The sequence below is a fragment of the Bombyx mandarina genome, chromosome A1, assembly GCF_030267445.1.
Source record: "Bombyx mandarina strain Sakado chromosome A1, ASM3026744v2".
NCBI classification, from domain to species: Eukaryota; Metazoa; Arthropoda; class Insecta; order Lepidoptera; family Bombycidae; genus Bombyx; species Bombyx mandarina.
In genome coordinates this window covers 168541-196321 of record NC_143234.1, presented here as the reverse complement: position 1 = coordinate 196321, position 27781 = coordinate 168541, and the positions used below count along the sequence as shown (strand labels likewise).

The 27781-nt window shown below is 38.4% G+C and overlaps 1 protein-coding gene across 5 annotated transcripts; it reads left to right on the top strand.

Moving 5' to 3' along the window:
• Positions 1 to 1680: 1680 nt before the first annotated feature.
• On the top strand, positions 1681 to 25840 carry onecut (homeobox protein onecut). 5 transcript variants are annotated; one of them, XM_089739370.1, is made up of 6 exons: positions 1683 to 1869; positions 8672 to 9479; positions 16430 to 16613; positions 17903 to 17926; positions 18208 to 18332; positions 20460 to 20597. In XM_089739370.1, the coding sequence occupies exons 1-5, from the start codon at positions 1756 to 1758 to the stop codon at positions 18329 to 18331; spliced, it is 1254 nt and encodes a 417-aa protein (XP_089595496.1). In that variant the 5' UTR covers positions 1683 to 1755; the 3' UTR covers position 18332; positions 20460 to 20597. The 5 variants fall into 5 exon arrangements, with proteins under 5 accessions (XP_089595498.1, XP_089595496.1, XP_089595497.1 ...); XM_089739371.1 differs by having other exon boundaries at positions 1684 to 1869; positions 18226 to 18332; XM_089739372.1 differs by lacking the exon at positions 20460 to 20597 and having other exon boundaries at positions 1681 to 1869; positions 18226 to 18336.
• The last annotated feature ends 1941 nt before the right edge of the window (positions 25841 to 27781 follow it).

Below are 27781 nucleotides of genomic sequence, written 5' to 3'. Positions count from 1 at the left end.
CCTCGTTTGAAGAAGGACATGTCATAGCGCTCGGAAAAAACCGTGGAGGGGAGCTCATTCCAAAGCCGGATGGTACGTGGCAAAAAATATATTTGGAAACATACTGATGAACGCAGCGGTTCCAGATAATATGGATGAACTTTGCTCCGATGGCGGGAGGTCATTCATGTCACATTACACCTGCGATTTCCACGGGAAGCCTGATAATGAGTACTGGCAAGCGCTTTGTGTCTGATGACCATGAGCTTACTCGCTCATATAAAACTGAAAATAAGTTTCGAAGTCTAATTCAGAGAAATGCTTTCGTGAATACCGGACACGTTACGATCACAGACTATGGGAAGAAGCACCGTCCAGTATTTTCTTCGGCTTTCGCGAGTCGCAGCCATACAATTACTTTTACGGTATTATATGCGATAATTATTGTTATTATAATATTTCTGACGCTTCGAATGCTTTACTTATATAATGTTCATGGTCACAGACTGACGACAGTCGTTTTAAATATGTATAGTGGGCCCACCTACAAGCTGCCTCGAACCACAGGCCCGATCATGCAACTGCGGCGTCAAACTTATATCTCGACATGGGCAGTGGCAATCACTCTGGTATTTATGAAGTAACCACTTAACATAAGGCGAGTTGTGAGCTCGTTTGACTATGTTAGCGACATATTGGAGAGCTATTCTTCATTCTTCTTGCGTTATCATGAAAATACAAAATTGCTATGTTCTAGAAATTAATAACCTAATTATTAAAAAGTCAGCTCAATATTTGCGACACCCACTACTTTTTTACCTTAGATCGTGAATGAGCATAAGGCTCATCTGATAGTGAGGCAGAGCCAAGGTGCTACCGATATATCGATGCTGATGACAATCTTCAAGTATTGTTATTAGAAGAAGGAAATCACGTTGTGTCACGAATATATGTCTATCTGGGTTTGAACACAGTTCCCTGACATTTATATTCTTTGACTAAATGCAAGCGGGTATACTTAGCGGCTTCTTGGGACATTGAAGAGTCGTCTCCGGATATCCGTATTTTGGTAATTTCTTTCTTTTTTCCTTTCGTTGTCTAGGAATAGATCTTAAATCGGTAGGTAGCATGGGTAGGTCTCCCACAAGGTGGACCGATGACCTGTTGAAGGTCGTGAGAATCCGCTGGATACAAAAGTGCAGGACCGGTCGTTGTGGCGAGGCTCGTGGGAGGCCTATTTCCAGCAGTGGACTGAATGATGGGTCTTAAATAAACCGAAAATATTGTCATTTACAATCCTGCATCACGAATGTTCAATAAATCGAAGTTCTCCAAAACATTGCGATCGTGGAAATCAATAGTCGATGCCTTATTCCATACAAAATACCCACTGAAACATACTATGATTTTTCCATCGTAAAAGCTTAATGTATTTATGTTAAACTGACCTCTATACGTAGAAGATAAGGTCGAGTTCTTACGAAACATAAAGAGAGTTACGTCGTTTAGCTACGATCGTCAGAACAGCGGATAATCGACGCCTAGCCTTGTAAAATATCGATTTTTCCGAGCGCCACTTTTACTTAAGCGCAAGGACAGAACATTAGCCGTCCCTGTCTCACTTAGATTGTAACTGCATAAGTTTGAAAAGGGAGGTTGGTTTTCGATCGTTTCGAGAAAAGCAGGGGTGCCTTGCGGTTGTCATGGTTACGGGTTGAGGGTAAGATTTCCGATAGAAAGATCTTGCTTGTCGATTTTCGATACACGATTGCCGACATGATGTCGGAACTGACATTAAAAGTGTTTGTAGACAATCATTCTTATCAAGTGGAGTTGGAGAATGAAGAAAACACAGCCGGCTATGACGGAAATGACTATTACATCGAGTCGGTAAGTGTTTAGAGGCGCCGTTCAAAATGGCGTCGCGAAGTCTATCTTAATGCTCTTTACAATTGATTTTCATATTGATTTGAAATTTTTCCCTCTGTGTGTTACCGATTTTTGTTTTGCAGTAGAGCTTAGACTAGCGGATGGATCGTTTGTCTTTAAGCGTTTAATATTAATGGAGGTTAATTAAATACAAGCTCAAGCTTAGTGAGAATTTGATTCACAAAATTAACAACTTGGAATTTTTTATATTGAGTTGACGTGCAGTGTGAAATTAGACGTTTCGCTTTTTACGAATGCTAATTAAAATTTAGCTTAATAAAATTCGTTGTTTCTTTCATTAACATGTAATTTTAAAAACTTATGACATTTTTCACTAAAATAAGAAAAAAAAAATCTTTTAAATATGTCATTGTCTTTCTTTTTCACATAACATTCTTCTTTTACATTATTTTGCTTTTGTTTTTAATACTTTTTTGTTTAGTCCAAAAATAAATAATGTCGTGTAGAAATCTTCATTTTGACAACGCATGCGCGATTCTTGTGTCATTTAGTAATTAGTACGTACCTACTTCTGTGTATTTATGTCGTCCTAGTATTGCTGGATAGGTTAAACTTATTGTACGGCGATATCGCACGTCGACTTAAATGACATATCGGAGGTTCGAGGCGAACCTAGGACAGTATATCAGTAGGTATTTAGCGAGAAATGTTCACGTGTATTGAGGATTTAGTATTCACATTGTTAGCGGCATCGGCAAAGGATTTAGGAGTAAAGTAGCATTCAACCGGAATTTTATTATTTAGGCTGAGTGATATTCTTTCCTATTATCAGCGTGTCATCTATGTATAAAAATGAATTGCTGTTGGTTAGTCTCGCTAAAACTCGAGAACGACTAGACCGATTTGGCTAATTTTGGTCTTAAATTATTTGTGGAAGTCCAGAGAAGGTTTGAAAGGTAGATAAATATGAAAATGCTCGGAATTAAATAAAAATAACAATTTTGTTTTTCCTTTGATGTGTCCCTCGTCGGACGGATTCCTTTTGTTTGTTTTATACAAAACTTTAGGTCTTTTATTTATCGATTAAGGTACTACGAAGTCTGCCGGGTCAGCTAGTCTGAAATAGCAATGCATTGATGAGATTAATACGAAATATTTTTAATAACTTTGTAATATTTATTCTATGTTGTACGTAGTCCATAGTTTTGTGAAATACGTTGAGGGTTGAGAATTGTCTCTGGATCTCCTGGACCAACGAAATGATTGTGCTCAGTCAGTCTAGTTTTGGTTTTTAGTGCAGTGCAAGTAATGGCTTGTCCGGCAATGTGAAACTTAACCCATAGCGTCGTCGATTCGGTTCTGGTAGTAGATGCATTCGGGAAGTAGCTGCCCTCGAGCAGTCAGGTCTACTTAGGGGGCGCTCAGGCAGCTGCTACCGGACAACCCCCTCCTGTCCAGGGTTGCGTACTTAAAGCACTTAAAGAATAAAGGAAGTAAAATAAAAGTCAAACCTGCAACGATTATAATTTAGGAAATTACTACATAATTGAGTAATTCTCAAGCCTTAAGGTGGGTCGTGGAATCCACGTTTGGATGTCCATGGACTCGTGTAACCATTCCACAGTTTGTTCGCCCATGTAGGATTAAACAAGAGACAGCACATTGACATAAGCGACGTCGATCGTGACGTCAGCTGATCATAAATCAGCTCCCGAATACAAAGTGTACTTAAACTGTTCTCCAGTTCGTTGGGTGTGGTGACGGAAGTGGATCGTGACCACAACATCCCTTACTGTTTCCGCCATATGTCAGTCGAAACCCTATACTGATTTTTATAATTAACTACTACAATGGTAAAACTCACCTGGCTGTGTTGGGGCGTAGGTAATCAAGTTATATATGACAGCGTTTGATATTAGGCTTCCCATAAGATGGAGCGATGGCTGTACAGTTTTTGAGTGATTGTCAAATGAGGAGGCAAAGTTATATATGGATAGAAAATGGTAGTAGGGCATTTGCTACAGTTGAAGAACTACACAGGTTGATTCCGCTCCTAGATTCGCTGATGTCGCTCACATCGCTCGTCTGTCTTGCCAGTCAATAAAACCATAAACAAAAACTTTTAGCACATAAACTATAATATCCTTATCCCCGTCACAATTATTTAGTGGAGCAAGTTCCCATAAGGTCATTGCCCCCGACAGTGCACGCGTGCTCACACAGCCCACAGGTGCTCGGTCGATAATATCGATTCTTCTATCGATTAATCGATAGATGACGTCACGCAATATGGCCGCCGCGAGCGCAGCTGTTTCCCTCTGTGTCATGCTAATAAAGCAGGGGTGCAATATGCGGAGGGTGATGTTTTAGGCACGCAACGCATTTTAGGATATTATTAAAGCAAAAAATGACTGGTTTTTTATTTAAATTGTTGATTTAATTCAGTAGAACGAATTTATTCAGATATGAATTATGGTGGATTTGTAATTTTAAGTTTATCTATAATCTGAAATTACGTTCCGCTGCTTTGCACATCATCTTATTCCGAATATTCTTGTCTGGAGGTTAAATGATTAAGTAATAAGTGCGTCATGGACATGAGCAGGAGCTTATGGTACAGATTGTGTTGCTATGGTTATATTTTACTTATAGAACGTTGCCCAAAAATGTGCTCGAGAGTCGTGGTGTCATGATTCGCATTCGCATTTGGATTCGCAACTTTTCCCCTTTTCGAAAGGAATAGGGGGACGAAATTGAGGCTGACTTATCGTGATATGAGCTACGAAGCTCACACATACTAGTGTCTCTCTGTCCAGGTGACGCCAGATGGCAAGCGCCTGTTTGTCTAATAAAGTAACAGCTCCCTTGGTTACGGTGCCTCCGTTATGGATGTACTCAGGCGAAGGCATTACAAAAAAGTCAAATGTACGGCCGAAGTCGTCGTGGCCTGAAAGATAAGACGCCCGATGCATTCGCATATACTGATGCGATTGTGCCAATGTTCGCATCCTGCAGACAGGTACCTATTTTTCTGATGAAATACGTATTTGCCAAATATTCACGAATGACTTCCACGGTGAAGGAATAATATTATCGTGTAATAAAAATCAAATCGCAAAATTATAATTTCCATAATTACTGGTGGTAGGACGTGTTGTGAGTCCGCACAGGTAGGTACCACCACTCTGCCTATTTCTGCCGTGAAGCAATAATGCGTTTCGGTTTGAAAGGTAGTGCAACCGTTGTACTGTAATAACTGAAATTTAGAACTCATATTCAAGGTGGGTGTCGGCAATTACGTTGTAGATGTCTATAAGTTCCGGTAATCACTTAATACCAGATGGACCGTGAGCTCGTCTACCCTTCTGAGCAATAAAAAAAAGTCACCGCAATTACAAATGTACCTCTGCTATGTCTACGCTATCAATATATTAACGTGCTCTTTGGAATTTGATTAAAAAAACCGTGAATCTCCTTTACTTTTTAAAGTTAGTTAAAAAGGTGAGAATATTATTAGATAATGAACAAAAAGTAGTGACGACCCAGCGAGCTCGGTGCGGGCGCGGCGTAGGGGCGGCGGCTCCGTCGAGTTGAGTCCTAGAGATGTCACTTGTTCAACGATAAATTAAAATAACTCAATTTGGGTTCAGAAACTTTTTTATATCTATCGATTTCGTCAGTTGCGCTCGCATCCTCCTCGATCCATCGTCCATCACGATCCAGACATAGAAATCCCATTTATTGGGAATGGCAAAAAATATATAATTTACTTATTTACTGATATTTTTATCCTAAACTTGAACTGTATTTATTCTGATACTAATTCATGGCAATCGAAACTCCACACAAATATAATACCCCATGTTCAAAATTTTAACCACATACTCCAAACGGTGTCAGGTATGGTTGACAAAACGGTGTCACGTATGGTTGACATTAAAGAGATATCTGGGTCGAGACTGGGTATGTCCCATCATGACCTTGTGTTTTCTAAAGCTATATTGAGCGCAACATGAAGTCCATTTACTGGAGCTCACAATTGACATGTTGAGGCGTTTATGGCCTAATTTGCACACACCCGGGCTACTCATATCGAGTGATACGATCACTCAATAACCCAATAAAACAATTAGCATTAATCTTTTTCTGCATAGTAGCTTTATCGACATCAATAACATCACTATAAGCATTATTGTTACAAACCAGGTGTCACACAGGGGTCACGGGTGCACAGGCGCCCGTGTCCGCGTGCGCGCGTGTGAGTCTCACACAATTAAACACACATACTCATATCAAAATGTACTGCTTAACGTTCAAATTATTTTTTTATTGATATTAGAATTAGACATAGACTTGACGACTGTTTTAGTGAGAATCCATTTTGTTTTGTGGGACCACCGTGCATCATGTCATTGTGTCTGTGACTGTGTCAATTGAAGACTCTGTGACTTCTTTAAATAAACGGCATCATTTTATTTTTTTCGGTCTATCGGTAGGCTACAAAGATAGTCTGCAACGACTGGATCTTAGATAAATGAACTTTCGGAGATCACCAATATGAAAAGGAATACATTTTATTATAAAATTACATTACGAAGAAATTTTAAGGCATTCTATTATATAAATGAGCTTTCGGAGATCACCAATGTCAATGAAAAGGAATACATATGAAAATACATTACGAAGAAATTGTAAGGCATTCCATATACAATATGAATAGGTGTGTGTTATTAAAGAATGTTCTACGGAAGAGCACTGTCGGTGAGCGCGTTAGTTCCAGATAGAAGGAATAAGTTCTAGTCCGGTAGCGGATAATCCTAATTATTCGGTTCCCCAAGCGGTGTCCTTGAATTGTTCTTAAAAATTTCAAAGGTTAAACAACGTTGCTTAATCTATATCTATCTGTATCTATTTAAAATCTTTGTACCCAAACTTTACTAACTTTAAGATGTCCGGTTAACTTATAAATATATCTACTTATTAAGAGCAGATTTTTTGAAATATTTTGCTTTTAAAACATGTTTTTGGAACGAAGTTCCTTATGGGACGATGCGGAGGGGTACCCTAACCGGGAAAAAACGTCCGTGACGTAAGATTTTTATTAGTAATGCACACAGTGTACGACTTAACTTTGTAATAACGTACAAAAAATAATAATTTTTTTTATCAATAAAAAAATCATAATAAAAATGTATACCTAAATAATGATTTTCTTTATACCTCGAATAGAAGATAAAATTAATATTTTTATAATAAGGAACTTCGTTCCTATCCGGTGTCCCACGACACCACACTTTTTTTTAAAGTTATTAAACACTGACTTGACATTGCTGAAGTCCATGGGCGACGGTAACCACTCTCCATCAGGTGGGCCGTATGCTCGTCTGCCTACAAGGGCAATAAAAAAAAAAACATCATTCTAATTTTAATTTTAACAGTCAATCTAAATTATTTATTTTCAAAATGTCACACGATCAAAAGTAGTCGAAACTAGGAACTCTTTGGTCCTAAGTGGTTCATTGGACAATTGTAAATCGCAAATACAGATCAACCTCTGAAGTAAAACTTTAGTTTTCACTTTGGTCTTAGCAACAACACAGAGACGAAGCCTCAATCTACCAGGATGACTCACTATGTGTATTAAACAATATCAGACATATTACACTGATGCTAAGTTACCCAAGAGTCTTATAGTCTAGCAGCAGGGTTCGTACTGGTTGACGCCATCGTCCCATTTCTTTTCACCGTAAAGCAATTTTGCGTTTTCTTACTAGGGTGGTAGATATTTAAAAATAACTCAAATTATAATTTGCGTAATTACTGGTGGCAGGACCTCTTGTGAGTCCGCACGGGTAGGTACTACCGCCCCGCCTATTTCTGCCGTGAAGCAGTAATGCGTTTCGGTTTGAAATGTGGGGTAGCCGTTGTAACTATACTTGAGACCTTAGAACATATATCTCAAGTTGGGTGGCACATTTACGTTGTAGATGTCTATGGGCTCCAGTAACCACTTAACACCAGGTGGGCTGTGAGCTCGTTCACCCATCTAAGCAAATTATAAATATTCAAATTATATCCTCATGTCTGTTTTGTGGGTGGCCAACTGTGAGTACTTGTGAACACGTTAGGAAGATTATATGTTATTATGTAAAAATAACAACATGTACGTGTTTATTGTTAGACTAGTTGTACTGAACTGTGTTTCCTATTAAAGAAAGCAAAAGATAGACAATGTGCTGATGTTTTGTGGCATTTCCCGAGGCCTTTTAATTATAACATAACATAACAGAATTGAGATTTTACTATAAATATTCGTTTATTACAAATTAAGTTGTATTTAAATAATATCCGTCAGTTATTTTTGTAGTAGATAGTCGTATTAAATTGGTTAGTAGTTCGTGGGATACACTAAAGCTGCCTATGGTTTTGTATGTGGAGTGAACTCCGGCAAAGCGATGTCCACCGTCAAACGAGGGCAGACCCTTCGTACTCAGGTAGGTAGTGTAAGCGACAGTAATTAAAATGAGGTGTCTAACGCTGGCTCCCAACCGTACGTGGTTCAATTATAAAACTTGGAGTGAGCAATGTATTTCGAGTCTTGTCACAGTTTAGAAACGAACGTTTCGTAGCCCCTCGGGGTAGGTTAAGGGTGCATTGTGTGCGGCTCGCAACAAATAGCCCGACACGTGCCTTTGATATATTGAATGTTACTGTAACACTTAGACTTTAAGGTTGGTTATCGCATGTTGAGACAGTAGTGGGTTATTCGTAGCGAGGGTGAAGAAACAAGGGTGTGTTGCAGGACGAGGAGTGCGGGCCGGGCCGGGTGCGTCGCGCAGGCGTGGTCCAGTCGGGCGCGCGACCCCGCAGCCGTCGGCCGCGTGCCATGGACGAGGGTCGAGTCAGAGACCGAGCGCCGCTCACGGTCATAGTGGCTCCCAGTACCGCCTCGCCACCGAGACTGTCTCCCGCCGACCTCCTGCCCGATGGAGATGCAGCCTTCCATCCTCTCTCCGCCGTCAACGGCCGCCTCACGCCGCCCGGCCTCGAGCCTGCTTCGTACGCGACCCTCACGCCACTTTTACCCTTGCCGCCCATCAGCACCGTCTCCGATAAGTTTGCGTACCACGCTGGCGGCACCTTCACGGTCATTCAGCAGCAGCCTTCGTATGCGTCGCTGTCCCCGGCGGCCTACAATGAGCCCCTGTCGCCACAGTCGGCGTACAGCCGACGGAGCGTGTCCCCCAGTTCGTTCGAGCGACGGTCGCCGACGCCGCCGCTGCCGAGTCCGGGGCTCGATCTCAACGCTGCGCTGATGGCGCGCGAGGATCAACAACAACAGCACCAGCAGCAAGTCATTCAGAATGACACTGAAGAGATAAACACTAAAGAGTTGGCGCAGAGGATAAGCGGAGAATTGAAGCGGTACTCGATCCCCCAGGCGATTTTTGCGCAGAGGGTGCTGTGTCGGTCGCAGGGCACTCTTAGTGACCTCTTGCGGAATCCCAAGCCCTGGTCCAAGCTCAAGTCGGGTCGGGAGACCTTTAGGCGGATGTGGAAGTGGCTGCAGGAGCCAGAGTTCCAGAGGATGTCCGCGCTCAGGCTAGCAGGTACGATGCATGCGCTTGCAGTGTTCCTCTGTTGTTTTTGTATGAATTGCGCTTCACAGTACCTACGGCTACACGGCAAACAGTATCGACATAAGAGAGCCCAACGTTATGTTTGAACTAAATAATAACAACTCTATTATAAGTCAACTCTCGATAGCTTCGTAGCTTCGTATTTACATTGAATTATTGGTTAGAACATTAGCCATTGCAATTGAATTTCAACCACGAGAAACACACGTAAAAATTCTAATCAAAAATTGAAACTACATCACATTTCTTAATAGCTGTCTGCTTTTTGTGCAATTATTTATTTGGAATTCAAATTGACCTGAAAATGTAGGCTGTTGATTCACTTGGTTGGTTATCTAAATGGTACTTTTGACCTACTTATCTGCAGGAAATGGAAAATAGTGAGTTAGTACTACTAACTCACTATTTTCATTTTATTATTTGTGCTAAGTTTTATACATACTGTACTACGAATATATAGGTACCTATACATCAGTCATTGTGATATCAGTTGTACGGTTTATATGAATTGTATTATCTATATTCTGTAGATAGCCTAGAAGCAAATAATTGCTAATTTTCACCGAGCACTATAGAAATTGACACAGTTATAATGTTTTTTTTATTAAGCGTTATAAAGTTATCTAATGTACATCGCTGCTTTTTTTCCCTACCTATGCTGATAGCCTTGAGAGGCTATTTCAGCTTCTCCTTGATGTGTAGGTGAGCTCACGGGGCTCAAACCGGAAGTGTTGCTAAAACTGGCCCTAAGCAAGAGCAGTGCTTCGCAGAATCTACCACCGGATCGGAAACGCGACCCACTGATAAGATCCGGCGACAAACTCAGTGGGCTGTGTCTATGGGTCATCGATGCTCTAAACTAGGGTTCCATAGTATTACAGTTAACTTATACACACACTAAATTCGACCCGATTCACTAAACTAACATTATATGTAATTGTGACTGTTTTTATTCAATCGTTACCGGATAATCGATGTTAAAAGTATTGAACAGATTTGTCAAATTGTGTTATTTCAAAATATGGACCATAATGAGTTTGTTTGTCTTTTAACCTAACTTAAATGAGGATGATGAGCTCACGGATCTTTTAAGAGTCAGCGAATTAAAGACCCGAAATAATTATAACTGATGCGTGATAGAACAAGATGCCGAGATTGCGAAGATTTTGACTTTTCGCGTCATGACTCTGCACGTTACTATCACCATAAATTATCCTGTTTGAGATTAGCCGTCACCTAAGAACACTATTCAATATGAATCCGTTTTTGTGCGGGACCGTGTACTAACAACAAGCAGAAACCGAGCAATGCATATCAATGAAGGCTCGGCCAGTGACGCGACACTTCGATCCGCTCGCATCGATTGTGGCGAATCGATGCGAGCAGCTGACTCGACGTAGTAGCCGAGATAGCGCGCCAAAACAAACCAAACACTATCTTTATTATTGAACGGAAACACTATGACTATAATAAAAACATCTTTTTAATATATATTTACTAGTAAATAGAATATCAAAAAGTTATTACTTTTGGCGTGACGTATTTAGATTTTGCCGTTTACCGTCTGGATAAAATTCTGCGTCTCGGCTAATAGTTATTTTAAACCACTTAAAATTTCACCTTTAGGTATCTCTCGAGGCTTTAGTTACATAATATATTAATCCCATAAATGTATATTCTTTTCACTCATTCTTCCTCTTCTAGCTTTTAATTTAAAAAAATTGTTTTCTTCATTTTTTTGTGTATTTTGTGTTCAAGCTTCATGTGGTTAATTTGAACCTGTCCACACTTTGTTGTTGTCACTACAGGATAAGTTTTTGTCCCAGTAGTACCAAGAGTGGCGTGCGAGTTACGAAGCTGGTGAAGATTCGCTATCTATCTATTTTTCTGATGGCTTGAATCACAACCTTAGTTAAGCTTGTGTAGCAAGTAACAGTACTGGCGTGGGCGTTTCTTTGTGACTCAATACACGTTAATCAACCATTCCCACCCCAAACGGCAAGGCACATGGGCTCACGCAAATAGATGCGAACATTAATAATCAGGAACAACATAGTTGAAAAGGTTTTTCCAAAATGAATCATACATACGCTATGTTGAATGTTATAATAAAATTACTATGAGTATACTTTGGTACGGTGTGATGTCCGCTTGCGCTGTTACCACAGTCAGAGCTTTCCTTGCCAGCGGCACTGGCCAAGTGATGTCGTGGCCTAAAGGCTGAAATGATCGGGGTACTCATATAAAGCGATGTGACTACCCGATTTTTAATTCCTACGCATAGGTATCAATATTTTGAAACATGTATCTAGCGTGAGTTTACGAACGATTGCCACGATGAAGGAAATAACACCGTGCAATAAAAGTGACAATTAGAGAGTACTTTTTTAAATTTTTTTATTGATTAGTTGGGTGGACGAGCTCACAGCTCACCTGGTGTTAAGTGGTTACTGGAGCCCATAGACATCCACAACGTAAATGTGCCACCCACCTTGAGATATAAGTTCTAAGATCTCAGTATAGTTACAACGGCTGCCCCACCCTTCAAACCGAAACGCTTTACTGCTTCACGGCAGAAATAGGCAAGGTGGTGGTACCCACCCGCGCGGACTCACAAGAGGTCCTACCACCAGTAATTACGCACATTATAATTTTGCGGGTTTGATTTTTATTACACGATGTTATTCCTTCACCGTGGAAGCCAATCGTGAACATTTGTTGAGTACGTATTTCATTAGAAAAATTGGTACCCGCCTGAGATTCGAACACCGGGTGCATCGCTCAACACGAATGCACCGGATGTCTTATCGCTTAGGTCACGACGACTTAACGGTAGGCAGCGGCTTGGCTCTGCCCCTGGCATCGCTGGAGTCCATAGGCGACGGTAACCACCCACTACCAGGCCGTATGACCGTCTACCTACAAGGGCAATACAAAAAATTACGGGTTTGAAATTTTCATTTTGACTGTTTATACCAAAGAGCAGTCATTGGATTGGGTTTGGAGGTTGGGTAGCTGTGACAATACAATTGAGCTGCCAAACCCATGTCTTAAGGTGGTAGTGGCATCTACATTGTGATATCTGTGAGCTCCGGAAATAATGTAACACTCGGCAAGCTATAAAATCATTCGCCTATCTATCTAATAGAGTAATAATTTTTTTTCAATAAAAAAGTCATACAATTCAAAAGTTCCAAGTGCGTCAGCACTGTATTCTGTTTAAAACAAATCAAACAAAATTTTTGAACATTTACGAAAACGTGAAGTCCGTAAATGCTTTTGTAGTTCACTTGGAAAAGTCGGAAGGCGCGACTAGTGACGCGACACATCGATCCGCATGCATCGATTGTAGCGAATCGATGCGAGCAGCTGACTCCGCGGAGTAGAGTTCGCGCCAACTGATTATTGAATCTTCACAATCAAACTTACTCTTACGGATTCATCAAGCGTTTATTGATTTAACTTTAATACTTCTGACGTTTAAAATACTATACAAGTTGCGTGATCGTAGAGAACATTTGAGTATTCTGTCAACTACCGTCTATTTTTCTTTAAGAATATTTCCTGAAATTTGTGTTATAATGCACAAAGAAGGAATTCGAAGTCTGTTTGTTTGTTTGACTTAGGTTGTAATTCACAGATTAAGAAGGATCATCAACTAAAATTGGGGTAGTTTTTTATTTCTTTTGAAGAAAATAGTATCATAGATTTTGCCTGCAAGTCACAGATTTAGCGTGGAGGGTCCCTGCCTATCTATGTTTGTTGAAGTCCCCTGCCATCCCAAGAGAGCATCTCTGCAAAGGTTTTCAGCCTCTTAGGATCCTTGGGGTCGATACAATTTGTGTAATGGACTAAATTATTATTCAGATATGTCATTGTTTTTTTCAATAAAATCGAAGGCTTTACTATCTGAAATAGAAAACTAGTATTCAAATTAGAGTTTGCAATTTTCTAACTAACACCTACAACGTTTTTTTACTGGCAGTAGGACCTCTTGTGAATTCGCAGGGGTAGGTACTACTACCCTGCGTATTTCTGTCATGAAAAAGCTATAGGTTTCGGTGCGAAGGGTGGGGCGGCCGTTGTACTGTAAATACTGAGACCTTAAAGCTCATGTCTCAAGGTGGGTGGCGACATTTACGTTGTTGATGTCTATGGGCTTCGATAACCACTTAATACCGGGTGACCTGTGAGCTCATACACCGATCTAAACAATAAAAAATTACCTTGAATATCTTATAACATAATAGTTTTGTACTTTATCTTATTTAGATTCCTTTCTAAATTTTTTGTTCTGGAAACGATGACAAAGATTTTTTAGTATTTGTATTTATCGACATAAATCAGCAGTTGAACTCGCGGTCCATTTGGTACTAAGCGACTATTAAAGCACATGAAACACATGAAGGTTTCACACCAGACGGCGGCAGGATATCATATGTAGGCTTCACCATAACGCTGTAGAGTAGTTTTTGCATAATATATCTTCCAATAATAAGTTGTATTAGAAGATCTCGTCTTCAGTTCGTATCTGTGTGGAGTGACGTGTCGCATCGATCGCGCTCGACTCGGTAAGCGCGACTGGCATCGATTCTGCACAATCGATGCACACAGCTGACGGCACTAGGCCGCGGTCCCACCGAGAGAGAACTTGCATTCAAAAAACTTTCATCTGTACACTTGCATTTTTAATTAAAATACTGGTTTTAATACTTTCATTTTTTTTAAATCATGTCCATAGCTTGAAAATGCTCTGTTATTACTTAGCACTTGAGTCATAGAGAACACTAGCAATGGATATTGTCCTTAAATTTAATTGATTTATGATCCCGAATAAGAGCAATATTCTGAAAAAAAATTAAAAATGACTCCGATTGAATGATGATACTCTGTTGCTATACTGAGCGTCGCCCAATACAAATATATACTTGTGGAAATAAAGTACTGTTTTAGGTTATTTAATTCTACTTTCTAAGAACTAATAGAATGAAAACCATGTGTTTCAGTTAATTTTCTGTGTAATTCTGAAAGTTTCTCCCAACGATATTATGTACGGTGTGAGCCCCGGACTACGCATCTTAATTTAAAGTTTCTTTGAAATGAAGGTCTCCCACTCGGCACTTTGCACTGAGTTGCCTAATTCATTATTGAGATCAGTTTTGAGTATGATTTCAATTGAGATTTTGTACACAAAAAGACTAAACTGACTTTAGATTTTGGTGGAGTTTTGAGACCCATTCACACCTGAAACAAGTATTCCTACTTTCCACATTGATAAAGTTTCTAATTCTATATCACTCAGGTCTGGTGAAATGAAAGAGGAGTATAAAATCGCGCTTATTCTTAAATTAGTAAGGATTTATGATTTTAATAATACCGGTGTTCGTAGTGATCGAAATGCGACCGTAATTCTTATACATCAAGATTAATTTTATGTTTTACTGTTGTTCTTTTGTTTTGTTATTAAAAGCAAAAAACAATCTCAAATTAATTGGACTTGGAAAACACACCAAATTGACAAAAGCGGAGAAAATATTTATTATTTAACTGTTTTATCTATGCTCACTTATTTAACTAGGATCTATTTATCTATTTTATGTACGAGTATTTCACTATTTAAATAAAAATGAATGCTTATAAGTTTGTTCTCTATGCGTTCCTAAATTATTCATTCCGTTGTGATAAAATTAAGTGCAGTCATTACTGGTACTCCAGGGTAGGTTTTTGTCAAAATCCCATCAACGTACGAGAGGTAACGCGTGGGCAATCAATGTTTTTCATATAACTTATGATGGTCACAGCAGAGTGACTGGGTTTAACAAATATAGATTTTCAATTATTGTACGGACACGATGTGTGGATCGCTCGATTGAATCGATTTTGCTGCTTGAGAGAATGAAACATACACATAGAAAATAGTAATTTTTGGATCAAATGTATGAATAGCTCATATTCTAACCAGTGTTAAATGGCTACCAAATTCCATATACATCAATGCCACCATCCTTCTTGAGTCTTTGACTTTTGGCTGAATAAAACCCTTGAAACTGGAGCGTATGTCTGCTTTTCGTTAGAAGTATGAATGGTGGTTGTACTTACCTGTGGGTGCGTATCATGCGCTCCCAGGTTCCATAACTTCTATATTTGAATACTAAACAAATTTCTAATAACTATCAATAACTTTTAATCTTAGTATGGTGTTTGTTAGTATTTTTAATTTTTTTTTTTCTAGTATTGGAACTAATCAAAGCCCAAAAATATCTATTACAAAATAATTAATGGGACTACATGTATTTTTTTTAATAAATGATACATGATGAAGTTCTTTGAACGCTCTATATCGCGTATTATTCGTTCACACGGCCACATTACTGGTACACGGGTTTCCCCCTGTGACGTCACACCCCACGTCCGCCTCGCTATCGATCGACTCCCTCCTCTCCCCCGTTGTAGCACAACCGTGCTCCGTTCTGAGCTTTTTCTTCGAGCTTTTCACCTTTGGAGCCTATGTTAAGTTTTTCTTCATAATTTAGATTTCGGGTTTTAAATATGAGCTGCGTATTACAACAAAAACCATTTCACGAATTTTTAAATGAAGCTGTAATTTACTGTAAAACTTTATTGTAAATAAAGTGCTTAAAGCAATATTTGGCAAAGCAATATTTGGCAAAGCAATATTTAGCAAAATAGAATATTATTAACATCATCATCAACATCAAACATGCAGTCCATAAAAACTTTATATACACAAACCGAGACAAAGGAAAGGTGAAACACAATATCCACTGACTACTATATCACAAACAAGTGTTTGAAAATACCTACTGCCTTGAAACATTATATCCTTCTTCATTACTATAGATTACTAAATACAGAAGGGAAGTGGAAACCTAAGGATTCACCATTTTATAATTTTGCAGATACGCCAAACCAGCATCAAACGATAAAAGGCGACAATGTAAACAGCATGCCTCAGCAGCCATACTGCCAGCCCCGAGAGTACCAGGGTGCTCCGCCCCCGGCTCAATGCCCCACAATGTACCCTCCGGGGCCTCCGCCACCCTGGGAAACGCCATATGAACCAGCCGGGGACGTTTCTTGCTTGTGAGTCCTCCCCACTCTTGATTTGACTCCTGGTTTCCATCATATCCCTATTTCCTGTCGAAAGCCTAGTAACTAACACTCCAAGTTACTATAACTTATTGTTCTTTCCCCGTTAATTAACTTCATCATGACTTAATTTAAACATTATTATAATTTTCATAATTTCTGATTTTACTCATATTTTTTTCATCTTTTATTTAGATGACACATCATTTCTTTAAGCATTTGATAATAGTTTTAAAATGCTCATGTATTCCATATTTATATCCTTTAGAAATATCCGAATCCCATACAACCTTGCCTGTGGCTGCGTAGCAGTGGACTTGGTTTCTTATACATAGGTACTAACTGACATGTAAATAGCTTGTCGCAAAGGTAAACACCACATACATACACGATACTTAAACCTTTCATCGTAATTGGAACACGTGATTGTCTAACGAGTAACTACCGCTTTGTGTAAGCCAAGCAAACGATAGAAACGTGAATATCTGAATGGAAACTTTATTTTTATAATTCTGTCGAATCCTGCGTAAAATGTATAGAAAAATGCTGAAATAGATGTCGTATCGTTTTGAATAGGCAGTATCCTTTCCCGAGCTTTAGTACTAGCGTTTACAGCTTTGTGTTTCGTGGCATCGATACTGTCTAGAAAATGTTACTTTAGAAAAGTTGTTGAATAAACTTTATAGTTGTAGGTAAGTGTATTTTGTTAGCTTTAAGAAGCCAAGATGAATGTTAGACTGCTAACGCTGCCCCCTCCCTTCCATTTTGTTTTCCCCCAACGCCCGGGCTGCCATAGTTTTATTTCGTATGATTTTATAGGTGCCTGCGAGACAGAACTCCTTTTTTAAATGTTGTTTACATTGTCGCCAGGTATGCGTTTTCATATTATACGTTTGGTGTTTTAGATTTTATTGCCGCGTTTTGGAACAAAATTTGTCTGTCTAAATTTTTTGTGTGCTCTACATAATTTCACTACATTTCCTAATATAAAGTTTGCCCCAAAACGTTAATTTAAAATTATAGTAACGAGAAAACTTCAAAAAGTTTGCCACCGGAGTGGTGAATTTTAGAATTTCCACTAAACTTTTACTATTTGAATTTTAGCTTTGATACGCAATAGTCACATGTGATAGTAAATGTTATCTAGTGCGTATTGAAGGTTATGTTTAGAGGCATGTTTGTCGTATCTAGTTTGTGAAATAATTTTAGTTTTTTAAATTCATTATTATTAATTTAAATATTATAACATAAGCTAATAACACGTGAATTTGTTTTTGTTGCAGCGGCCCAGATTCCACAGAGAGGCAGTAAGTTTGTTTAATGTTTATAATTAAATTTAGATTTCAACAATACACTGACTAATCAATTAATTATATGGCTACATACCAAAAGTTTATTTAGTAAAAGTTATAGTAAGTAGCGGGTATGATGTAGATTTTATTTCAAATAACTGGTTTTCTAGTATTTCATGTTTTGAATTCAATTAAATTCGCTCCTTATAACTTTGATTCTGGATGTTCACTTTTAATTTTTATGCGATTATGATAGCTTTAAGCCTAAAAGTTGCAATATTTCTCATTAAAAATAGGCATGTTGTATATCCCAGGCTGCAAGCGCAAGGAGGACATGGGCTCGGATACCCTGCCTTCCCCGAAGAAGCCGCGTTTGGTTTTCACCGACCTCCAGCGGCGTACTCTACAAGCTATTTTTAAGGTAATTATCTAATGCAATAAGTTAAAAAATAACACCTCAACTTATTTAAATTACTGATGTATTGGTACAGGGATAGACGGCAGTATTTTTTTTTTGTTTTTATTGCCCTTGTACGCAGACGAGCATACGGCCCACCTGATGGTGAGTAGTTACCGTCGCCCATGGACTTCAGCAATGCCAGGGGCAAAGCCAAGCCGCTGCCTACTTTTTTTTTTTTAGTATGTCGCAGACAAATAGTATTATTGAACGTGTATCTATTCTGTACCTTTTATTGTTTATATGTTTAACCAATTTGCTTCCAAATCATTCATCGGATTGCGATGAAACTTAGTCCGGTTGTCTTTGGCACTCCAAGGAACGTTTCTGTCATAGTAGTGTCCCTATGACAGTTTTTGGTACTCCAGAGTGTAGAGTTGTTCTAGCCCTCGTCATTTTTATTTAAAAAATATTTGAAGAATATTGTAAATTTCGTGTGGAGTCCAATTAAAAAAAATTATTTAAATAGGAAAAGAGCAAGTCCTGATTTTCTTTCCGATCGTCCTCAGCGGTGTAACTGCGTTCTTAACTGGTGATAAGGTTACGGGACAAATGTCCTCTTAGATAGTAAAACATTTTATTTTTTTTTGAGCACCATACATGTCAGACAGATTAGCGCGACTGAGTATTTTCAAGAGATCATGTTTTTCATATAATTAGCGAAAGTCTCGACGGATATTGACTTATTTTGATTAGTAGTTTGTAAGACATATTCTCAGATACGAGCTACATTGTACATATTTTTATCTTATGTTAATTGAATGTTGTGTTTTAGATAAAAGTGTGACGTAAATGTAATTTGTCGCACTAAACAATATCCTAGACCGCTATCATTTTAAATTTAAACCAAATGTCATGAAAAAAAAGGTGATATTGAGTTTTTTGAAGAAAGTTCCCTTAGGAGCGGTTTCAGCTCTTCCAAAATCAGTTTCGTCTCATCCAGAACTTTCCAGCAGAAACAGCATTGCAAGAAAATCAAACAATTTTGGTCATTACTTAATTACACTAGTGTTCGCCAAAAAATCAAAATTAGACCATAATCACCGACACTTCTGATTATCAATACATTTTCTCTCCGATGGATTGGCCTTTAAAAAAAAGAAACTTAGAATAGAAATTAAATCTTACAATAAAAGATGAAGATGTCACTGGACATCTGATTCTGTTTATATCACTATTAAGATTAAATTCAGCCAAAGGAATAGCTCATTGTTAACTGAAACAGCTCGCTACGACACATTAAATCAAAAGAGAGAAAAAATAAAAACTAGTTTTCAATAACCTTTTTTTTTTTTATTGCTTAGATGGATGGATGAGCTCACAGCCCACCTGGTGTTAAGTGGTTACTGGACCCCATAGACATCTACAACGTAAATGCGCCACCCACCTCGAGATATAAGTTCTAAGGTCTCAGTATAGTTACAACGGCTACCCCACCCTTCGAACCGAAACGCATTACTGCTTCACGGCGGAAATAGGCGGGGTGGTGGTACCTACCCGTGCGGACTCACAAGAGGTCCTACCACCAGTGATTACGCAAATTATAATTTTGCGGGTTTGATTTTTATTACACGATGTTATTCCTTCACCGTGGAAGTCAATCGTGAACATTTGTTGAGTACGTATTTCATTAGAAAAATTGGTACCCGCCTGCGGGATTCGAACACCGGTGCATCGCTTCAACACGAATGCACCGGACGTCTTATCCTTTAGGCCCAAGGGCGGATCCAGCTTTGGCGCCAGGAGGGGGTCACATAGTCGTGGGCAAGTTAAGAACTTATAATTTAATTTCATAACAATAGATAATAAATAAATCATGATGTTCTTCAATTATCAAGTCCTGGAACTAGCTCAGGAGGGGGTCATGACCCCCATGACCCCCCCCCTGGACCCGCCGTTGTTTAGGCCACGACGACTTCTTTACTCTCTCTGATTACTCTTACTCTCGTCAAAAAACTAGACCATTGAAACACCGGTTGATAAGCGTCGAGTAAATAGTCCTTAACTGTTTGTTTTTGATCACTTATATATGTTTATATGTATGTGGGTATAGATTTGCTGAAGTAATATATAATCATTTTAAAATTCCAGGAAACAAAAAGACCATCAAAAGAAATGCAAGTAACGATAGCGAGACAACTAGGACTAGAGCCGACGACGGTCGGGAACTTTTTTATGAACGCCAGGAGGCGGTCTATGGACAAGTGGAAGGACGACGATGCGCCGTCCACGGAGCTGGACCAGCAGTGCGAGAGCCAGGACATGGATCAGGTCCCGAGCTTGGACTCGGCGGACTCAGAGGAGGACGGCTGCGAGGATCACGACGACCATCTTTTGTGACGCCCTCTCTCGCACCAGCAGCTGTTAGTGCTGTAGAGTTGCTGGTATCGGATGTTGAGCCCCTCGAGCGCTTGGACTCTTGACGTCACGGAGGTTCTGTTAATGTTCTGTTGACTGGTGTCAGTTCTTACTGTACTGGTTTATGTGATTTTAAACTATCGTTATTCAAAAACGCGTATTTCAAAAGAAACGGGATTTAATCGCGCGAACCAGACGCTTGCAATGTACGTTGGACTCTCTAAGTAAGGACGCGACCGACCGCTGCACTGTACCAAGGCGAAAACAGATCACAGACGGAAGCAGCAGCAGTGAAGATGCTCCTCACATGTACTGTCATAATCATTAACTAGTCATTACGTTAAGAGAAAAATACTTAAGCTATTTTCAAAAAAATTTTTGTTACAATCTTCTTGAACGTTATGAAAATTAGTCATAATATCAGAGCAGAAAAATTGTGATTATATAGACATTCCATAACTTCGACAGTTCGAAATGACGGCGTCAGGCTGAAAGTAAGACGTGAATTGACGTCTGAATTTACGTCTGACTTGAAGTCTGAGCAATATATACAATAGCAACGAGCTTGGAGTCACATTAGATTCACCGCGCACTGGGTAGATAGAGAGGGTACATGAGGTGGTGGATCGATCCTAAGTGTTCACGAATAACGCCTCAATAACGGTTCAGTCGGTGGCCAGAACAATCCTTGCACTAACTTTGAAAAGCTCTTTAAGAAAAACTGATCTTTGAACTAAGATTAACTAACATTTTATGAAATTGACACAAAAGTATTTCAACTTTTAGTTAAAGTATTAGAGAAAGAACTTTGAAATTCGACCTTCTGCACTTTATCAATTCGGTGGTAGTATTGCAAATTACTTTATTAAATCACTAACTCATTTAAAACCGAATCGGTTTTCAGTTTTTATGAACGTTCGTCTTCTTTAAAAACGGTATTCCGACGCAGTACCGCCATTGTCATGTAATACCTGTTTTTTATTACTCTATCCTGCACATATTTATATCTCTACCACGTGTGCGGGTTGTGGGTCTAATGTAGCTTTATCTTGACTGATAGCTCGGCGCTGTATCCATGTTTAGCAATGGATCTCTTTATATCAAGTTCTAGTCAGAACAAATAAATTAGGTTTGATTTTTAGTATATTTTAAATATGTTTATTATTTATTAGTGTTCGCGCATGATCACTGACAGACGCTTACATTTACTAGACTTATTGAATTAGTGTGGTAAGACTAAAATATTTTATCATTTTAGATTTGTTAAAATGTGTTACCAGACTATAATATTTTTTACAGAACTGTAATAATTAAGTTCATTTTTTGACAGATTATTTATTTTAAACGTGCAATATAGAATGATGGAAATCGTGAAATATAGGTAATTATCAAAGCAGCCATGTCGTGGTCAAAATTACGGTTGTTAAAAACTCAAGATGTGTGGCGCATTTACGTTGTAGATGACTATGGGCTCCAGTAACCACTTAACACCAGGTGGGTTGTGAGCTCGTCCACAAATCTAACAAGAAAAAAATAAAAAAAACATGTAAGAATCATTACGCGATTGTTACGTAATGGCCGCATTTTTTGAAATAAGTCGCCTTAATTTCTTAAAGCGTGCGGTGGTGTGGCGCCAAAGACAGTTCAACAGTGTCAGCATGTCCTGGGTGGTCAGTGGCGGCTTAACTGTCCCCCTCACGTTACCGATCTCCACGCTCTACACCGCACCGGACCACATGCTCACAACGCGCGTCTTTTGAATAATTAGCTTATTGCTGAATTAAGCACAGACAATAGAAGCAATGATATATCATTTACTTGGTTCAAATTTCGAAATTTCAAAAAAATGCGGCTACGTGCCATTTATATCTACATACATATGTATTATACCGTCGAAGCCTTTTCAAAAGCGTCTGTAAGCTCAAGTGACTAGATATAATTAAAAGCTACGTAGGAATTATGTTTTAAACTTTATAGAGATAATGTCCGATAAAATCGGGCCTTGAGTCTTTAGGAATTCTGGTTTATCTGAGTCGTGAGAAGTTTTCTGGAATATGTGAGCTTTTTATTATTTTAGATGGTCAGAATATTTCACGCCCTCCCTGATGCTAAAAAGTTGTGAGAGCGCAACGACATCACAGTGACCACCACGCAGCTCATTTTGAGACATGCAGGCGAAATCTTGATTTAATTGCATTAGCGATTAACATCAGCGGAGCCGTGAGCCACTCTGAACAGAGTTAATAGTTATCCACACAGTATTGTATCATACAGTGGGCACTATTATATTATTTAGAACAATTTTTTTAATTTTATTATACATATAATGTACTCTAGTCAAGTGAATTCTAAACATTCCCTTTGTTTATACAAAAATATGTATCAATTCTTCTACGATATTACAAACGTGCTGTTACTAATTCCGACACACACGCTTTGCCTTTGGAAAACGAAAAAAAAAAATAGACTATAAATAATATATCTTTGTTACTACACGTTGTAGATATCTATGGGCTCCAGTAAGCACTTAACATCAGATGGACTTTGAGCTCGTATGTAAGCAATAAAAAATAAATAAATAAACTCTGCATTTACATGTTGTGTTGCAGTCCTTTTGATCAGTTGAATTGAATGTGTCGTGAATGAAAGGGCTGAAGACAAGAAATGCTTGAAACCATTTGATGATATAACATGATGATGCATTAAGGCGTTGTCAGGGGGATTGGCGATGTGATTTGCATCCGCATATTGGCCTTCATATGAAGTCGAAAATTGGACGCTATGGTTTTTGTTTTCGGGACACACACGTACCATACGTACGTACGATTAGATGTCGTTTTTATTTTCATCGGACCATTCGTCCAGTTATTAGAACAATATTGGAAACTTCGAAGATTCTAAAATAAATAAATAAAGTGGTTATTAAATCGATCAATTAATCAAAATTATGAACATTTTGTGAATGATATTATTTTATTGATGTTAATGATCATGACTAGAATGTAAAGTGGAACAGAAAAGTGCTTTTAAATGAAAATTTAAGGAAAGCTTCACAATGCGTATTACATTATCGGTTATATCAAAACGATGAATTTCATGAGCAAATGACTTTTTGCATTCAGATGAAGTCTTATTTTTTTTATTTACTAAAATAGTTTATGTTTATTAGGTTAAATTAATGTATTTTCATGTTTAATTTAATATTTAAATGGAGGACATATTCAAAATCTGACAGCGTTAAGAGAAAATGCAAGTAATCATTCACTTTAACATTTACTATAAAAGAAACAAAGTGTCTAGTCCAAACAAAATAATCAATTTAAAAAATCTAGTCTAATAATTTGTGCAAAATGTAATCTAAGTTTATTATAGTTTTTAATTAATTTATTTTAATTTAAGTAAAGGGTCAGCGAAGCGTTTTGTACAGCCAGCCACGAGTGAGAGCTCCGTGTTATTCTTTTTAGTAAAATAATCCGAAATACTTATTGAACATATTTTGATTTGTAGCAACTGAAATAAGGGCCGTTTTCCAATTACAGCACAAAAGCGCATTATGCGGCATAATGCTCAACTAAGCTTCTGCATAATTCGGCATTGTGCGGCACTGAGTCGCATTATGCTCTGTAATTGGAAAACTACCATTAAGTAATGGTTAATTACAGAGCATAATGTGACTCAGTGACGCACAATGCCGAATTATGCTGAAGCTTAGTTGAGCATTATGCCGCATAATGCGCTCTTGTGATGTAATTGGAAAACGGCCAAGATTAGCCGCATTCTGTCATTGCTCTCACAGGAAAATTATTGAAACCATATTTTTTTTATCTTGTGTTCCTATAAAATTTCAGATACTAAAATAATTTGCTTTAAATTGATGAATATGAATACTTGTGTTCAGCTTCTGTTTAGTTGTTGCTAACGCTCCGCCTACTCTGTTTAAGTTTTATAATAATTTATTACTAAGCAACTTAAACTAGTCTGTGTAATTACCACCAAAGATGTTACGCGTGCAATTTATATGTTAAGTAAACGATATTTTTGGAACAAGTCGCTGACTGAATCACTTCGGACAGTGTGTGCTGTCAGAGATAACATAACGAACGAACGATCGACTATTAGGGTTTTTTTATTGTTTAGATGGGTGGACGAGCTCACAGCCCACCTGGTGTTAAGTGATTACTGGAGCCGATATACATCTATAACGTAAATGCGCCACCCACCTTGAGATATAAGTTTTAAGGTCTCAGTATAGTTACAACGGCTACCCCACCCTTCAAACCGAAACGCATTACTGCTTCAGCGCAGAAATAGGCAGGGCGGTGGTACCTACCCGCGCGGACTCACAAGAGGTCCTACCACCAGTAATAATGAACAATAAAGCATTTGTAGAGCAAGCAGTTTTGCTGTGACGGCTTCAATAGAACAATTTAAATGACGAAGTAGTGAATAATTATAATATGTGTATGTATTGTTACAGCTAACTGCGCTCAATCAAACAGTGACTTAGCTCTTTCGATCTCCGACTTGTGCCTGAACTAACTTAACGCGCGATTCCTTAAGTTGCCTTCTTTTGAATTCAGTCAGCGACATTTGTGTCTAGCTAATCTAGAAAAAGAGCTTTCTCTGTGACACTCCACTATACAGAATGAGGCAGTATTAAAAGACAATTCTGAAAGTATTATCGAAGATTCTATCTCCACCACATTGAAAGTTAGATAAGGACAAAAACATATTTTTTTTACTGTAAATACAATAAAAAACGTGTTATTCTGAAATTAAATTATTTAATTTTCGTTCATAATTAAAGTAACGGTAGATGATACGTTTTTACCTTGAAATTGAACTCGATATAGCGGAGAAGATTGTCGTCAACACAATCTGACGCAAAGTCGAGTTGTTGTTATTTCATTTCCAAATATTAGACTTATTTATTTTCACTAAATTGACATTCCGTTACAAGATATGAATCATGTTTTATTTACTTAATTTAGAGCATACTTTACGAATGCAGTGAAGAAATATTTTTATGTAAACCTAGAGTAAAGGGGTAGCTCGCTTTCTGATGTAAATAGTTCGTGATTAAATTTAAGATTAAATGTAAATTTTACAATGAAGTATGACTTTGATTGTGGCAGAATCTATCCAATTCACCCACTGGCCGGACGTGTCTTCACTAGCGGTTTTACTAATGAACCTTCTCTAGTCAATTAAAGCATTTTCATTTCTGTAGTTTCCTATTTTCATTTTAAAATTCCTAACTTTTCGAATTTCGAGTTTCAAGATTGGTTTTTAATGAATTATTATTCTTTGGATGGCCTAAATTTCTAATTTCCATAATTATGCTAATAGCAATATAAATAATCAAGAAAAAACGTGAATTGCGTTAGGGCATTTAAAAGATAAACTTGCAAGCGTCTAGTACGATCGGAGCAATGTTGCCGCCGTTGCGTCGATCTACCTAAAGACATCTGAAAGTTGAAGACCTTCCCTTTATCGTTTTTGATCAATTATAATTAGTTGAATTGAACTTTACTGGTTGTGGGGTGGTTTGTGAACGTGCACGGGTAGGTACCACTACCCTGCCTATTTCTACCGCGAAACAGTAATACGTTTCGGTTTGATGGGTGAGGCAGCCGTTTTATTGTAAAATGAAGACTTAGGAGTCATGTCTGAAGGTGGATGAAGGCTTTTACGTTACTTATTTCTATGGGCTTCGGTAACTACTTAACACCAGGTGAGCCGTGAGATCGTCCCACTATTTCAGGAATAAAAAATCTTAAAAGTAGTGCATTTGTGAAGATAAAAAGCTAAATCGAGATGACAATATTTGAATAAAATAAATTGCATCTACAACATGCAAATGACGGTATTGAGATAATCTCAAGAACAGTATCAGGGTGGAAGTGATCGCTCTGTAGTAGGAAGCAATTAAAAAACAAGTTACAACGTTTTTTACTGGTGGTAGAACCTCTTGTGAGTCCGCGCGGGTAGGTACGACCGCCCTGCCTATTTCTGCCGTGAAGCAGTAATGCGTTTCGGTTTGAAGGGTGGGGCAGCCGTTGTAACTATACTGAGAACTTATATCTCAAGGTGAGTGGCGCATTTACGTTGTAGATGTCCATGGGCTCCAGTAACCACTTAATACCAGGTGGGCTGTGAGCTTGTACACCAATCTAAGCAATAAAAAAAGTTAAATAAAAATTTTTACCACAAATACCCGACTAGCTAGCTCCCTCGATGAATAACAAGCCCTTGAAATTCTGCCTAATTATTGGCACTGCTTAACTACTTATAAAAAGCACAGAGCTTAGGACAACGCTCAAACATTTTCTGACATAAGCATATATCTTAACTATGAAAGTAGTCATTTAACATCGGGTGAACTGCAGACTCATCTATAGTGCTAGGAAAACGTAAATCTGTGGCAAAATCTTGTTCCCACAGCGAAAGTATATGCATAATAAAACACCAAAAGCTTTAATCAAACGCTTAGTTACGGCTTAGGAGCTTACACGAGCTTTTGGGTCTATCTCCAATATTAGCGACGAATAAATTATTCACACTAGACTCCTAAAGCTTGAGAATGAAAAAGGTTATATCGTTGTTGGCGATGTAGAAATTTTGCTGAAGCGACGTCGTCTTGTGGCGGCCTGAAGGATAAGACGCCCCCTGCATTTGTATCGAGAGATGCAAGTCTTTCTCAGGCATGTACTTAACTGGTTGATTGTGTATACAAAGGACTTCCACAAAAAAGAAACATGTGGCAGTAATAAGCTCGCAAAATTTATAAACAAAAATGATGTAATTCCTGTGAGGCGTGTCAGGCCGCGCGGGTAGGTACCACCGTCTTGCCCATTTATGCCGCGATATGGGTTGACGGGTGTTACGGTCGGTAATACAACTGAGATTATCACATTTTGTCACAAGGCAGTGGTGGCATTTTGTAACCGCCTGTTACCGGATGGATCGTAACCAAAATCGTAATGCATTATCAAAAACCCAGTGCCGGAGAGTAGAATATCTCTCATTGCGGACGGCATCCTGCAAACTTATTT

Coding starts and splice junctions, on each gene's coding strand:
- onecut (XM_089739369.1), top strand. CDS start 1,756: ATGATGTCGGAACTGACATTAAAAGTGTTTGTAGACAATCATTCTTAT. Junction 1,870..8,671: donor ATGACTATTACATCGAGTCG/GTAAGTGTTTAG, acceptor GGTGTGTTGCAG/GACGAGGAGTGCGGGCCGGG. Junction 17,927..18,207: donor CCAGATTCCACAGAGAGGCA/GTAAGTTTGTTT, acceptor CATTAAAAATAG/GCATGTTGTATATCCCAGGC.